This window comes from Salvelinus sp. IW2-2015, unplaced genomic scaffold (genome assembly GCF_002910315.2).
Source record: "Salvelinus sp. IW2-2015 unplaced genomic scaffold, ASM291031v2 Un_scaffold2782, whole genome shotgun sequence".
Classification (NCBI taxonomy): Eukaryota; Metazoa; Chordata; class Actinopteri; order Salmoniformes; family Salmonidae; genus Salvelinus; species Salvelinus sp. IW2-2015.
The window spans coordinates 55,034-69,495 of record NW_019944084.1 but is presented as its reverse complement, the minus strand read 5'-3'; the positions used below and the strand labels follow the sequence as shown (position 1 = coordinate 69,495).

The window sequence follows — 14,462 nt, the reverse complement described above, 5'->3', positions numbered from 1 at the left end:
TCCGTATATATATATGTGTGTATGTGTAGGCTGTCTCCCAATTGAGTATTATTTTTGTCCCAGACTGGGTTACAACAAGCAACCATAACCAACTGCCTAGAATACATTTATAAACATATTTAGCTTCTATATAGCACGTGTGTATATATATATATTATATATATATATATACAGTATATATATATGTGTGTATGTGTAGGCCTGTCTCCCAATTGAGTATTATTTTTGTCCCAGACTGGGTTCAAATACCTTCTGTTTCATTTTTCTGCATTTATTTATCTGTGTATGTATGTATGTCAACACAATCTTTCACTTAATTAGTGCAAAAATGTACAAAAAATATTTGAGCAGATTTTGTGCGTTTTTTGGCCTTTTTGTGTGGCTAAAATTTGTGTGAAAATACACACATTTTAGTGCAACTTAATTTGTAGGAAAGACACATTTATGTGAGACTTTATTCATAGGAAAATACATTTTTTKGGGGGGGCAAACTTTCGGAACAATCTTTTGAAAGTTATTGGAGTGATGCATTTTGGGCAATGGTGTTCTACACTGCCTATTTATTTATTTATATAAAAAAACAAACGTGTTAACAACCCAATATCGTTAATCAACCAGGTTGTCACCGAAATAATTATAATATAATCGTAGCCTTAAGAGTTGTTTTTATTATTATTATTAATACCAATGCTGTTTTCTATGCTTGTTTTTGTTTAATACTATCATTACAATAGCGAGACCATATACAGGGGGACAGAGTCAAATGTACATATACAGAGTCAAATGTACATGTAGGTAGAGTTATTAAAGTGACTATGCATAGATAATAAAGAGAGTAGCAGCAGCGTAAAAGAGAGAGGGGGGGGTGCAATGTAAATAGTCTGGGTAGCCATTTGATTAGCTGTTCAGGAGTCTTATGGCTTGGGGGTAGAAGCTGTTTAGAAGCCTCTTGGACCTAGACTTGGCACTCCGGTACCGTTGGACCTAGACTTGGCGCTTCGGTACCACTTGCCATGCGGTAGCAGAGACAAGAGTCTATGACTAGGGTGGCTGGAGTCTTTGACTATTTTTAGGGCTTTCCTTTTGTTACGGAAGCTTATACATTTAATACCCTGACAATGATCCACATCGTCTGGGTAGACAAATAATGCAGCAAAACACAACTACCCTTTTTTTTAGGATGCAAACAAGTAATCTGAATCACTGTTGATCCATCCTGTTCTGATCTGATGAGATGCATGGAGGATTTCCTTCGGCCTAGAATCAAGGCCTATCCCCCAGTCATGAAGGACGAAACTAGGCCCCTCTTGGTTCTCATTGGCGAAGACTGAACTCAAGTTAGGGGTTATATGTCAGACTCTCCTATACCACTATTCCCAACATCTTATATTCCAGGGGTTGTAAATAAACCCTTTTTAAGCTGATGGAACATATATCATTATTATAGGGCTGTGAAACACATAGCCGAATGGCTTCAGACAGCATTTCTCCAGTGGAAATAGAGAATATGTCTAAAAATGCCAAATATACCAAAAGCTAAATCAAGCTGGGATTTATGACTAGTTTAACCATGTTAGTCGTTACCGAAACATGCAAACTACAAAGACTTAACCCGTTAAAGATAATGAATACATGACAACCAGATACAAATATTTTATTACAAATGATTCATACAAAATTCAGGAGTTGGCTAAACAGTAACGTGAGTATGAACAAATTGAGTGTGTGGGCTCCCGAGTGGTGCAGCGGTCTCGGTGCACGAGTCGTCACTACAGTCCCTGGTTTGAATCCAGGCTGTAACACATCCGGCTGTGATTGGGAGTCCCATAGGACGGCGCCGGGTTTGGCCGAGGTAGGCCGTCACTGTAAATAAGAATGTGTTTTTAACTGACTTGCCTAGTTAAATATGTGTTCATATTATGGTGTGTATTATAATTTCCCATCATAAAAATGTATCCCCATTCCCCGATCAAATTCCTTAATCGATACCATAAAAAATCACCTGTATTTTTTCTCCAATCTGGCAACCCTCGTAAAATTCGRCATAGCCTTGTATAAAATGAGTTACGAAAGAAATGGTGTAATGTACACRAAAAAGTGGAGCCTTGTATTAAATGGATTATGATCAAAATTGTGTAATGCTCCACGAAATATGAAATGTGTTATGAAGAAAACCGTGTAGACCTAATACACGAAAAAATAGCCTTTCTGACTACAAGTGCTCCAGTATACCTAAGTATTAAGCGAAAACAAGCATAGAAAACAGTATTGGCATTAATAAATAAAAAATTAAAACAACGTAAGGCTACTATTATGTTACAATTATTTCAGTGGCAACCTGGTTGATTAACAATATTGGGTTGTTAACACGTTTAAAAAATATATATAAATAAATAAATGTGGGACACAAAAAAAGACAGTGTAGAACACCAGTGCCCATCATGCATTGCTATAATTGTTCAATAGATTGTTCCAAGTYYSCCCCCCCCCCCCCMAAAAAAATGTCATACGAGTTAAGTCATACTATTTTGTGTTTTTTTCCACATGAATTAAACTACGCATAAAAATGCGCGAAATCTGCTGCAATACTTTTTGCACATATTTCCACGAATTGAGTGTGAGATTGTGTTGTGTATGTATGTATATATATATATATATATTTTTTTTAAATAATTATTGTTTGGATAACCTTATTTCTTTAATGTATTTTTTATTTGTATTTTTTTTTCACTCTTCATGCGATGCGCGCTGCAGAGAACACCGGAAGAAGAATTATCACTGAATTATCCCAGTGAATTATTGTGATGTTTGTGTCAATGAATCCCATAAGGGATGTGTTGTCAACTGGCGATTTGACAGGAAAATTAAACATGTCACCTAACAGGGAGATAAAGAGCCCTTATACAAACAGTCAACACTTTTCATCACATTGTAAGAGTTTATTTAGCTGTTTTTAAAATCAGATGAGAACGTCTGAACTGAAGTCTCAAAGAAACTTCCAGAAATGTAAGCTGCAGGCTAGATAACGACTAATGTCTGAATATGTTTTCAGAGAAGAGATGTCATTAACAAAATAATATACCAAACGTATGCAGGATGAAACTCTACATTTTATACCAGTCTCCTAACTTAAACTCTACATTTTATACCAGTCTCCTAACTTTAACTCTACATTTTATACCAGTCTCCTAACTTTAACTCTACATTTTATACCAGTCTCCTAACTTAAATCTACATTTTATACCAGTCTCCTAACTTTAACTCTACATTTTATACCAGTCTCCTAACTTTAACTCTACATTTTATACCAGTCTCCTAACTTTAACTCTACATTTTATACCAGTCTCCTAACTTTAAAGTCATGCTTGAGATACGTTCAGGAGGATACGACCTAACGAACATTGCAGATAGAAAAGTGCTACATTTCTTTATGAACGTTGCACAGAGTTGTGCCCTACTGAAGGAGGCTCTATCCCAGTCTGGGTCACACAGTGGTGTAGCGAGAAGGACCAGGGCAGGAGCGGAAGGGAGAGGGCGTGCTGGGGAACTCAGCCAGAAAGACAGGGGTGTGAGGGGGCTTGGCTGTCACCAGGGCCTGCCTCCGTCTGCGCAGGGGCCGGTAGCGGAAGTTGAAGGGCGGTCGAGCCACACCTAGCTCCTCGGAGGAAGAGTCTGGAACTCCTGGAGAGACTGGAGTCTCCTGAGACTCCAAAGACTCGCTGGAAGACGAAGGGTTGGGGTTGGGGATAGGGGGGTTGGGAAAGATGCATGTAGGGTCAACCAGGATACTGGGGTCAAAGGGTTGTGTTTGGGGCTCCTCCAGAAGAGGAGGGGGGGCTGTGGGGTAGGAGGGGATGATAATGGGGACATTGGGAACAAAGATGGGGACTTCAGGCATCATTGGGGGTCGAGGAGGGGTCAGGTCATGGAAAACATCAATGCCCTAGAGAAGAAGGTAAAATACAATAAAACAAAGCAACACAGTGCAATACAACAACACAATACAACACAAGAATACAAATAACAACACAACACAACAATACAACACAACAATACAACACAACAACACACCATTACAATGTAACAACACAACACAATAAAACAATACAACACAACAATACAACACAACAAAACACAGCACAACAATACAACCTATTACCACACCATTACAATGTAACAACACAACACAACAATACAACACAACAACACAACACAACAACACAACACAACAATACAACAACACAACACAACAATACAACACAACAATACAACACAACAACACACCATTACAATGCAACAACACAACACAATAAAACAATACAGCACAACAATGCAACACAACACGACAACACAACACAACAATACAACACAATGTAACAATACAATACAACACAACAACACAACACAACACAACAATACAACACAATGTAACAATACAACACAATAAAACAATACAATACAACACAACAACACACCATTACAATGTAACAACGCAACAATACAACACAGCACAACATACAACACAGTACAACACAGCAATACAACACAATATAACACAACAACAAAACATTACAATGCAACAACACAACACAACAATACAACACAATAAAACAATACAACACAACAACACAACAACACAACACAACAATACAACACAATATAACACAACAACACAACAATACAATATAACACAACACAACAACACAACACAACACAACACAACACAACAATACAACACTGTACAATGCAACTGAATAAAACTCCCATCAGCCAATTTTGTAAAGGAATTTATAATATAGGATTCATCATGAGTCCAGTCAAACTCAGATTTAACTAAGATGTATTACAGTTCAGGTCTGGACACCATTTGTCTCTGCTTTCATTGAGTTGCCTGCAGTTGTTTACAGTTCTTGTGCCAGGTGCTCTGTCTCATTCCCAGAACTGAACAGATAAGCAAAAAGGGCCCAAGCTCAAACAAACAAAGATACTGTAGGCGTATTGACAATACCTTTGGATGGAATATTTCACAAGAGACATCCACGTCTGGTTGGCCGATAGCTCCATACACCGCCCCCTTACAAAACCCAGCTGGCTGCAAGGGAAAGGTTGCAACTCGATGTATGCAGGAGGGCAACTGAATTTAAAATGTTATATACTGAGACAAACAACACAATGGTTTGCAGTGGTATTAGACATTCTATTCCCCCCCCCCCCTCCACTTTTGGCAAGGCAACTGTGATATAAAATGTTGCCATGGGTTCTGACACATACGTACGTCTCCACTGTTGTCTGTTGGCACACACATGCCCACATAGCCCTCGCGACACTCCTGCACTGTGTACTCCACAAAGGTAGCAGGCACRGGCCCACTCTGTGGGAAACAGAGGCGAGGACAGAAAAGAGTCGCTCATACCGTTAACATGTCTACTGCGCTCACTAATATGAGATGCCTTTATGTACATGTACATAAAATCATCAAATAATCTTATAATAATCTATAGGAGCAAGTTAGCAGCCAGGCTCGCTACCTGTACGGAAGCCCTGGTAAGGTTCTGCAGGGCCAGGCTGGAGGGTAGGGTGCTCTGCGTGTTGAACTTGTAGAGGGTCAGCCCAGCAGCGTGCACCGCCCTGGGGCTGTCTATGGGCAGCAGCAAGGGGCAGGCTGGACATGTCTGCTGCAGCTTCTCTGGAGGGTCTGCAGGGGGAGAGGGCAGAGGAGAGAGGAGCTGTTCTACTGTATGTTTGGACTATCATGTTCTAAAAATGTCGTGGAGAAACATATGTTCTACTGTTCTTACTGTATGTTGAGAAACCATGCTGTTCTACTAGTATGTTGAGACCCATTGTTATACTGTTGTTGAGAACATCTGTATTACCTGTTGTTTGAGATCGCATGTTTAATATCCTGAAATCTGGTACGTTGAGCACCTCTGTTCTACTGTATGTGAGACGTATCAATTGTTAATAATGTATGTTGAGAACCATCCTGTTTACTGTATGTTGTGCGAACCATCTGTTCTACTGTACGTTGAGAAGCCATTGTTAAACTATACGTGGAGACCATCTGTTTTACTGTACATTGAGAACCATTGTATAGACTGTTTAACGTTGAGAAACCATCTGTTCTACTGTATTTTGAGAGCCATCTGTTTCTCTGTACGTTGAAACCATGCTGTTCTACTGTATGCTTGAAGACCATCTTTCTCAATGTATGTTGAGAAGCTCACTGTTCTTACTGGTCTGTTCGAGACCCATCTGTTCTATCACTGTATGTTGACGATCCATGTTATAATGTAATGTTGAGAACATCTGTCTACTGTATGTTGTGAACCTCTGTTCTACTGTCAACGTTGAGAACATTGTTAATACCTATCGTGGGAGAACCATCGTGTTCTACCTGTACTTGAGAAACCATTGTTATCACTGTCGTTGAGACCCATCGCTGTTCAACCTTGTAATTTTGAGACCATCTGTTCTAACTGTGTACGTTGAAGAACCATCTGTTCTTATAACTGTATGTTGAGAACCAGCTTGTTCTAGCTGTTTGTTGAGAACCATCTCTTCTACCTGTATGTTGAGAACCATCTGTTCTACTTCGTACTGTTGAGAACATCTGTTCTACAACTGTATGTTGAGAAGCCATCTGTTCTACTGTCACGTTTGAGAACCTATCTGTTGTATACTGTACGCTGAGAACCATCTGTTCTACTGTATGTTGAGAACCATCTGTGTACTGTATGTTTGAGAACCATCTGTCTACGTAATGTTAGAACCTCTGTTCTACCTGTACGTTGAGAACCACTGTTCTAATCTTGTACTTGAGAACGATGTCTACTGTACGTTGGGAACCATCTGTTCTACTGGTATGTGGAGAACCATTGTTCTACTGTATGTTGAGAACCATCTGTTTCTAACTGTACCTTGAGCGGACCATCTGTTTTCTGTATGTTGAGACGCTCTGTTCTACTGTACATTGAGAACATCTGTTCTAATGTACGTTTAGAAGCAATCGTTCTACTTGTAATTGAGAACCATCTTTTAGCTGTACGTTGAGAACCATTTGTTCTACTGTACGTGAGAACCATCTGTCTGCTGTATGTTGCGAACATTCTGTTCTCTATACTGTATTGTTGAGAACCATGCTGTTTCTAACTGTATGTTGAGAAAACCATCCCGTTTCTAACTGGTAGTGGAGAACCATATGTTCTACTGTTCTATCGTATGTTGAGAACCATCTGTTCTAGCTGTTATGTGAGACCCCAAATATTTTTTAATCTGTTATGTTGAGAACCATCTGTTCTACTGTGTTGAGATTCCTCTGTTCACTCTATGTTGGAGAATACCACTGTTCTACTACCTGTACGTTGAGACCACTTGTTCGTAACGTATGTGAGATCCATTGTTAAGCACTGTATGTTGAGAACCATCTGTTCTACTGTATGCTTGTGACGCATCTGTTTACTGTAAACGTTGAGAACCATTGTTAAACTGTACGTGGCAAACGCCATCTGTTCTATCTGTACATTGAGAAACGATGTTATACTGTACGTTTGAGAACCCATCTGTTTCTAACTGTATTCTCGCACGCACCACTCGCATCTTTACTGTACGTTGAGAACCATCTTTCTAACTGTATGTTGAGAACCATCTGTTCTAATGTATGTTGAGAACCATTTGTTATACCTGTACGTGGAGAACCCTTGCTGTTCTACTGTTGTTGAGAACACCTGTTCTACTGTACGTGAGAACCACTGTTGTACTGTACGTTGGGAACCATTGTTCTACTGTTATGTGTGGAGAACCATCTGTTTACTGTATGTTGAGAACCATCTGTTCTACTGTAACATTGAGAACGCATCTGGTTCTATATCTGTACGTTTAGAACCATCTGTTCTACTGTATGTTGAGAACGCATCTGTTCTACTGTATGTATGAGAACCATCTGTTCTACTGTTTGTTTGAAGAACCATCTGTTCTACTGTATGTTGAGAACCATCTGTTCTATGATGTTAGAGAACCATCTGTTCTACTGTTACGTTGAGAACATCTGTTCTACTGTACGTTGAGAACCATCCTGTTCTACTGTATGTTCAAAGAACATTCTGTTCACTGTTATTTGAGAACCATTTTGTCTACTGTAAACATGGAGGACATCTGTTCTACTGTATGTTAGAGAACCATCTGTTTCTACTGTATGTTGAAACCCATCTTGAGACCCTTCTTCAGTGGGTCATATGATTGGAGTGTAGTCTGGCCAGGAGTGTGGCAGGTGAAACGTAACAGGCTCTGGAGGCAACGAACCCGCCCTTGCTGCTGTCTCTGCCTGGCCGGTTTGCCCCCTCACTTCCACTGGGATGCTCCTGCTCTAACCTATTACAGGGCCTGAAGTGATCGGCTTACTGGTGCTTCTTTCAATGCCGTCCCTAGGAGGAAGTGCGTCACTTTGAGTGGGTTTGAGTCACTGACGTTGATCTTTCCGTTTCTGGGGTTGGCCGCCCCCCTTGGGTTGTGCCGTGGCGGGATCTTTGTGGGCTATATCGGCCTGTTTCTCAAGGTGGTAAGTTGGTGGTTGAAGATATCCCTCCTAGTGGTGTGGGGCGTGTGCTTCTGGGCAAAGTGGGTGGGGTATATCCTTCCTGTTTTGCCCTGCGCGAGGGTATCATCGGCTGGGGGCCAAGTGTCTCCCTGGACCACACCTGTCTCAGCCTCCAGTATTTATGCTGCAGTAGTTTATGTGTCGGGGGCTAGGGTCAGTTTGTATATCTGGAGTACTTCTCCTCCGTTTATCCGGTGGTCTGTGTGCATTTAAGTATGCTCCTCTCCTAATTCTCTTTTCTCTCTTTCTTTCTCTCTCTCGGGAGGACCTGAAGCCTAGGACATGCTCAGGACTACCTGGCCTGATGACTCCTGTGCTGTCCCCAGTCCACCTGGCCGTGCTGCTGCTCCAGTTTCAACTGTTCTGCCTGGCGGCTCATGAACTGACCTGTTCACGACGGACGTGCTACCCTGTCCCAACCTGCTGTTTTCAAACTCTCTAGGAGACAGCAGAGCGGTAGAGATACTCTTAATAATCGGCTATGAAAGCGAACTGACAGTTTACTCCTGAGGTGCTGACTTGCTGCACTCTGACATCCCACTGTGATTCTTATTATTTGACCATGCTGGTCATTTGTATGACATTTGAACATCTTGGCCCATGTGTCTGTTATAATCTCCACCTGGAAGTCAGAAGAGGAACTGGCCACGCCCTCATAGCCTGGTTTTCTTCTAGGTTTCTTCCTAGGTTTTGGCCTTTCTAGGGAGTTTTTCCTAGCCTGTGCTTCTTACACCTCATTGCTTGCTGTTTGGGTTTTTTAGGCTGGGTTTCTGAACCAGCATTTGAGTATCAGCCTGATGTAAGAAGGGCTATATGAAAAAATTTGAATTTGATTTTAGTTGAGAACCATCTGTTCTCTGTATGTTGAAGAACCATCTATTTGTACTGTAATGTTGAGAACCATCTGTTCTATGTAATGTTGAGAAACCATCTGTTTTACTGTACGTTTGAGAACGCATCTCTTCTATTCTGTATGTTGAGAAACCATCTCTGTTCTACTGTAATGTGAGAACCTATCTGTTCTACTGTTATGTTGAGAACCATCTGTTCTATGCTGTATGTTGAGAACATCTGTTCTAACTTTATGTTGAGAAACATCTGTTCAATACTATCGTTGAGAACAATCTGTTGTAACTCGTATGTTGAGAAACCATCTGTTCTACTGTATGGTTTGAGAACCATCTGTTCTACTATTATGTTGAGAACATCTGTTCAATACTATGTTGCGAACCATCTGTTCTAGGCCTGTATGTTGAGAACCATCTGTTTACTGTATGTTGAGAATTCCAATCTGTTCAATACTAGTTGAGAACCATCTGTTCTACTCTGTAACTGTTGAAACCATCTGTTCTACTGTAACGTGTGAGAACCATCTGTTCAATACTGCTATGTTGAGAACCACTCTGTTTCTACGTACTTGAGAACCATCTGTTCGACAACGTATGTTGAGAACCATCTGTTCAACACTATGATTAGAGCCTAATGTTCTACTGTACGTTGAGCACCATCTGGTTCTACTGTATGTTGAGAAACCATCTGTTTAACTATGTACGTGAGAACCATCTTGTTCTACCTGTATGTTGAGGAATAATCTGTTCTACTTGTATGTTGAGAACCATCCTGTTCTACTGTATTTTGAGACAACCATCTGTTTTATCTGTATGTTGAGAAACGCATCTGTTCTACACTGTATGTTGAGAACCACTGTTTCTACTGTATATTGAGAACCATCTGTTATACCCTGTATGTTGAGAACCCTCTGTCCTTACTGTATGTTGAGAACCATGCTGTTCTATCTAGGTATGTTGAGAACCATCTGTTCTCTGTACTTGAGAACCATCTGTTCTACTCGTATGTGAGAACCATCTGTTTGTACTGTATGTTGAGAACCATCTGTTCCTACTGTACTCTGAGAACATCTGTTCTACTGTACGTTTAGAACATCGGTTCTACTGTATATTGAGAACCATCTTTCTACTGTACATTGAGAACCATCTGTTCTACTGTACCGTGGAGAACCATCTGTTCTACTGTATGTTGGAACCATCTGTTTAATGTATGTTGAACCATCTGTTGCTACTGTTCTACTGTTTATGTTGAGAACCATCCGGTTCTACTGTATGTGAGAACCATCTGTTCTACTGTGTGTTGAGAACCATCTGTTCTACTGTATGTTGAAGAACCATCTGTTCTACATGTACTTGAGATAACCATCTGTTCTAACTGTACATTGAAGACCCATGCTGTTCTACTGTACGTTGAGATCCATCTGTTCTACTGTACATTGAGAACCATCTGTTCTAACTTAATGTTGGAACCATCTGTTCTACAACTGTATGTTGAGAACCATCTGTTCACTTGATGTTTGAGAACCATCTTTTTCTACTGTATGTTGAGACCCATCTGTTCTATGTATGTTGAGAACCATCTGGTTCTACTTTTGTTGAGAAACCATCTTTTCTACTGTATGTTGAAACCATCTGTTCTACTGTGTTTGAGAACCATCTGTTCTGACTGTATGTTGAGAACCATCCTTTTCTGCTGTATGTTGAGAACATCTGTTTCACTGTACGTTGAAGAACCATCTATTCTACTGTACGTGCGAACCATATGTCTACTGTATGTTGAGAACCAATCTGTTCTACTGTATGTTGAGAAACATCTGTTCTACGTTGTTGAGAACCATCTTGTCTACAGTACGTTGAGAACCATCTGTTCTACTGTACTGTGGAGAACCATCTGTTCTACTGTATGTTGAGAACCATCTGTTCTACTGTATGTTGAGAACCATCTGTTCTACTGTACGTGGAGAACCATCTGTTCTACTGTATGTTAAGAACCATCTGTTCTACTGTACGTGGAGAACCATCTGTTCTACTGTACGTTGAGAAACCATCTGTTCTACTGTATGTTGAGAACCATCTGTTCTACTACTGTATGTTGAGAACCATCTGTTCTACTGTACGTTGAGAACCATCTGTTTCTACTGTACGTTGAGAACCATCTGTTCTACTGTACGTTGAGAACCATCTGTTTCTACTGTACGTGAGAACCAATCTGTTCTCCGTATGTTGAGAACCATCTGTTCCTACTGGTGAGTGGAGTACTGCATCACTTTTGGAGCCGTATTATGAAGTGGATCACTATTATGAAGTGGATCACTATTTTAGAGTGGATCGCTATTATGAAGTGGATCACTATTATGAAGTGGATCACTATTATGAGTGGGATCACTATTATGAAGTGGATCACTATTATGAAGTGGCATTCACTATTATGAAGTGGATCACTATTCAACAGCAATAAAGAGGAAGAACAACAGCCTTGAAACCAGACTTAGTCTGTAGGTACTCTGAATATCAGTTATGATTGCTCAGTTGGATAACAACAACTAAACAAATACAATCGGTGCTTTCCAGACCTGTCTTGACAGAATCCTCTATCAACCCGGCTCATGTTATACTCCTATTTCTGGGATGAGGTGTAAACACCTCTCTAGATCATTCATATGTTTGATTCACTACAGATACACACATCATGATAATAGCCCTCTTAGGAGACCAAGAATACAGGTTCTACAGTTTCCATAAGAGTTTCCAAATGGAATTCCTTCCAGACACAAGAAAATGAAAATAAACACATTTAGGCCCTTTTGCTTGAATCTTTAGTCCTTCACCAATCATTAACAGTGGCGGCAGGTAGCCTAGCGGTTAGGTTAGAGCGTTGGACTAGTAACCGCAAGGTTGCAAGAATTGAATCCCCGGAGCTGACAAGGTAGGAAGATAATATGGTTCCGTTCTGCCATGAACAAGGCAGTTAACCCACTGTTCTAGGCTGTCATTGAAAGTAAGAATTTGTTCTTAACTGACTTGCCTAGTTAAATAAAAGTAATTAAAATTAACAGGGGGTTGTCATCTAACCAACCAGAGAGGACCAGATAAATTGACTAAAAACTTCTTGAATAATATAAACATTTTAGTAAATAAGCTTCAAATGGGTACGGCCTTATTGACTCAACAACCAAAACACATCTGTAATGAACCAGAAAAGCAAGTAGTAATTTATTATAGTTGTTTATCAAATTATCTTGGCTAAATAATTGATTTCGCTTTGTGTATATATACCCCTCAGGTGATTCATCAAGCTCTTGCACAAGTTAAAGGCAATAGATATTTACAACGTCCGTATCCATATTTATATTCTGTCATGGTATTAAAGGCCACGTTCCACGTTCAAATTCCCAAATTTCTGTTCATTCAACCGCTGTGGCACTCCCATGGATGATAAGGCCAAACATTGCCGCTGTTCGGTGAAAGGAAGAACTGCAATCTACCAAGACGCAAATAGCGAACAATTTTAGATCACAATTTTGGACTGTGTTAGTTATCATCACCACTTTTTTGGGGAGACTTTACTACCATGTGATCGATCTGGTTTTAGGTTACATTTTTAGACATAAATCCTTCGGATATTCTGTCATATAATATTATGTATAGTTCAGAAAATTACATGTGAAAATGTGTAAAAGCACATAGTAGGTCCTAGAACTTCCGTCAATTTCGGGTTTGACAATACAATTATTCAAGAAACACGTTTTTTTGTTTTGCTAAAACAATCAAATCAAATAACTTCTTCTTGGCTCCGTTTCAAAATCTCTGTTTTCCTTTTTTGATTCCAAAAGTCACTGCCACAAGTAAACAGATGTGGTAGGAGGAGAACAAGAGACATTTTTCCACTTTGACATTTACCCACACTTGGGCGACAAAAAAAGTTTATTAAAAACGATTAAAATGGGAAAATGTACCTGGATTTTACTGTTACTTCATATTTTGCCGGCCTGGGGGACAGATGATAGAGCTATTGCCCACACCTTTGCAACAACAAAGCTGTGGAGAAAGCTTTCCAAATTGGCCCTCACCTACATCAATGAAGACCGGAAACGAGGGGTATAATTTGCCCTCAATAGAATATCCAACGTTCATCTTCACGCTCAGGCTCTCAGTTTTGCTGTCTATTTATAAAGATGGTCTGCTGTCCGCTCTTTATTCATGTAAATTCCGGAATTCGTGTATGTTTACAAGAAATGAGTGTTGCTCTGCTGTTGTTGGTGGGCCCTGTTACCATGTACTCCGCGAACCACTAATTTCGCGATGCGTTCGAGCAGAAGAGCTCTCGTGTGTACGTGTAGTGGCTCATTCTAATACTATGTGTACTTAGAAGAGCAGATCTGGTTGGATACTGTCGAAGTCAGATCAGATGTCTTTGTTTTTCAGGATCTTGGGATGTTCAGTGCGTGACATGTAAGACCATGCAGGATTAATAAATGGGTCTTATTTCAGGACTGGGGACACACACGATCGGCGGGCTGCCGTTTGGGGCGGGACGTGGTTTTTGGGTCACAATTTTCCGCTAGCTTGTTGGTTCCTCCCTTTCTACACACACAATAATTGCAGCAGGCCCACTCACACCACACCCACTAGTACACACCCTACCACGAGTCACATTAATCACGACACCATGCACCACTGCAGCTCCAGTACACACCTTGCTTCGGCCCCAACACCACACTGACAACACACACCAGTCGGTTGCCACGTTTGGCGGGTTTTCCTTTACCGGCCTCTTACAACACACACACACACATCACCCACACACCACACACACACACGCTCGTTTCCATTCACAATCGGGTTCGCCAGCCTCATACTCAACGAGAATAATGTAGTGGCTGAATGCAGGTGTGTGTGTGTGTGTGTGTGTGTGTGTGTGTGTGTGTGGTGGTGTGTGTGTGTGTGTGTGTGTGGTGTGTGTGTGTGTGTGTGTGGTGTGTGTGTGTGTGTGTGTGTGTGTGTGTGTGTGTGTGTGT

General features: G+C 40.6%; 1 protein-coding gene across 1 annotated transcript in view; it reads right to left on the bottom strand.

Moving 5' to 3' along the window:
• Positions 1 to 3,243: 3,243 nt before the first annotated feature.
• LOC112074735 (fetuin-B) overlaps positions 3,244 to 14,462 on the bottom strand; it is a 16,833-nt gene continuing 5,614 nt past the window's right edge. The window contains 4 exon segments of the mRNA XM_070440639.1: positions 3,244 to 3,943; positions 5,009 to 5,092; positions 5,276 to 5,371; positions 5,529 to 5,695. Coding sequence (XP_070296740.1) covers positions 3,485 to 3,943; positions 5,009 to 5,092; positions 5,276 to 5,371; positions 5,529 to 5,695 — 806 coding nt within the window. The 3' untranslated portion in view covers positions 3,244 to 3,484.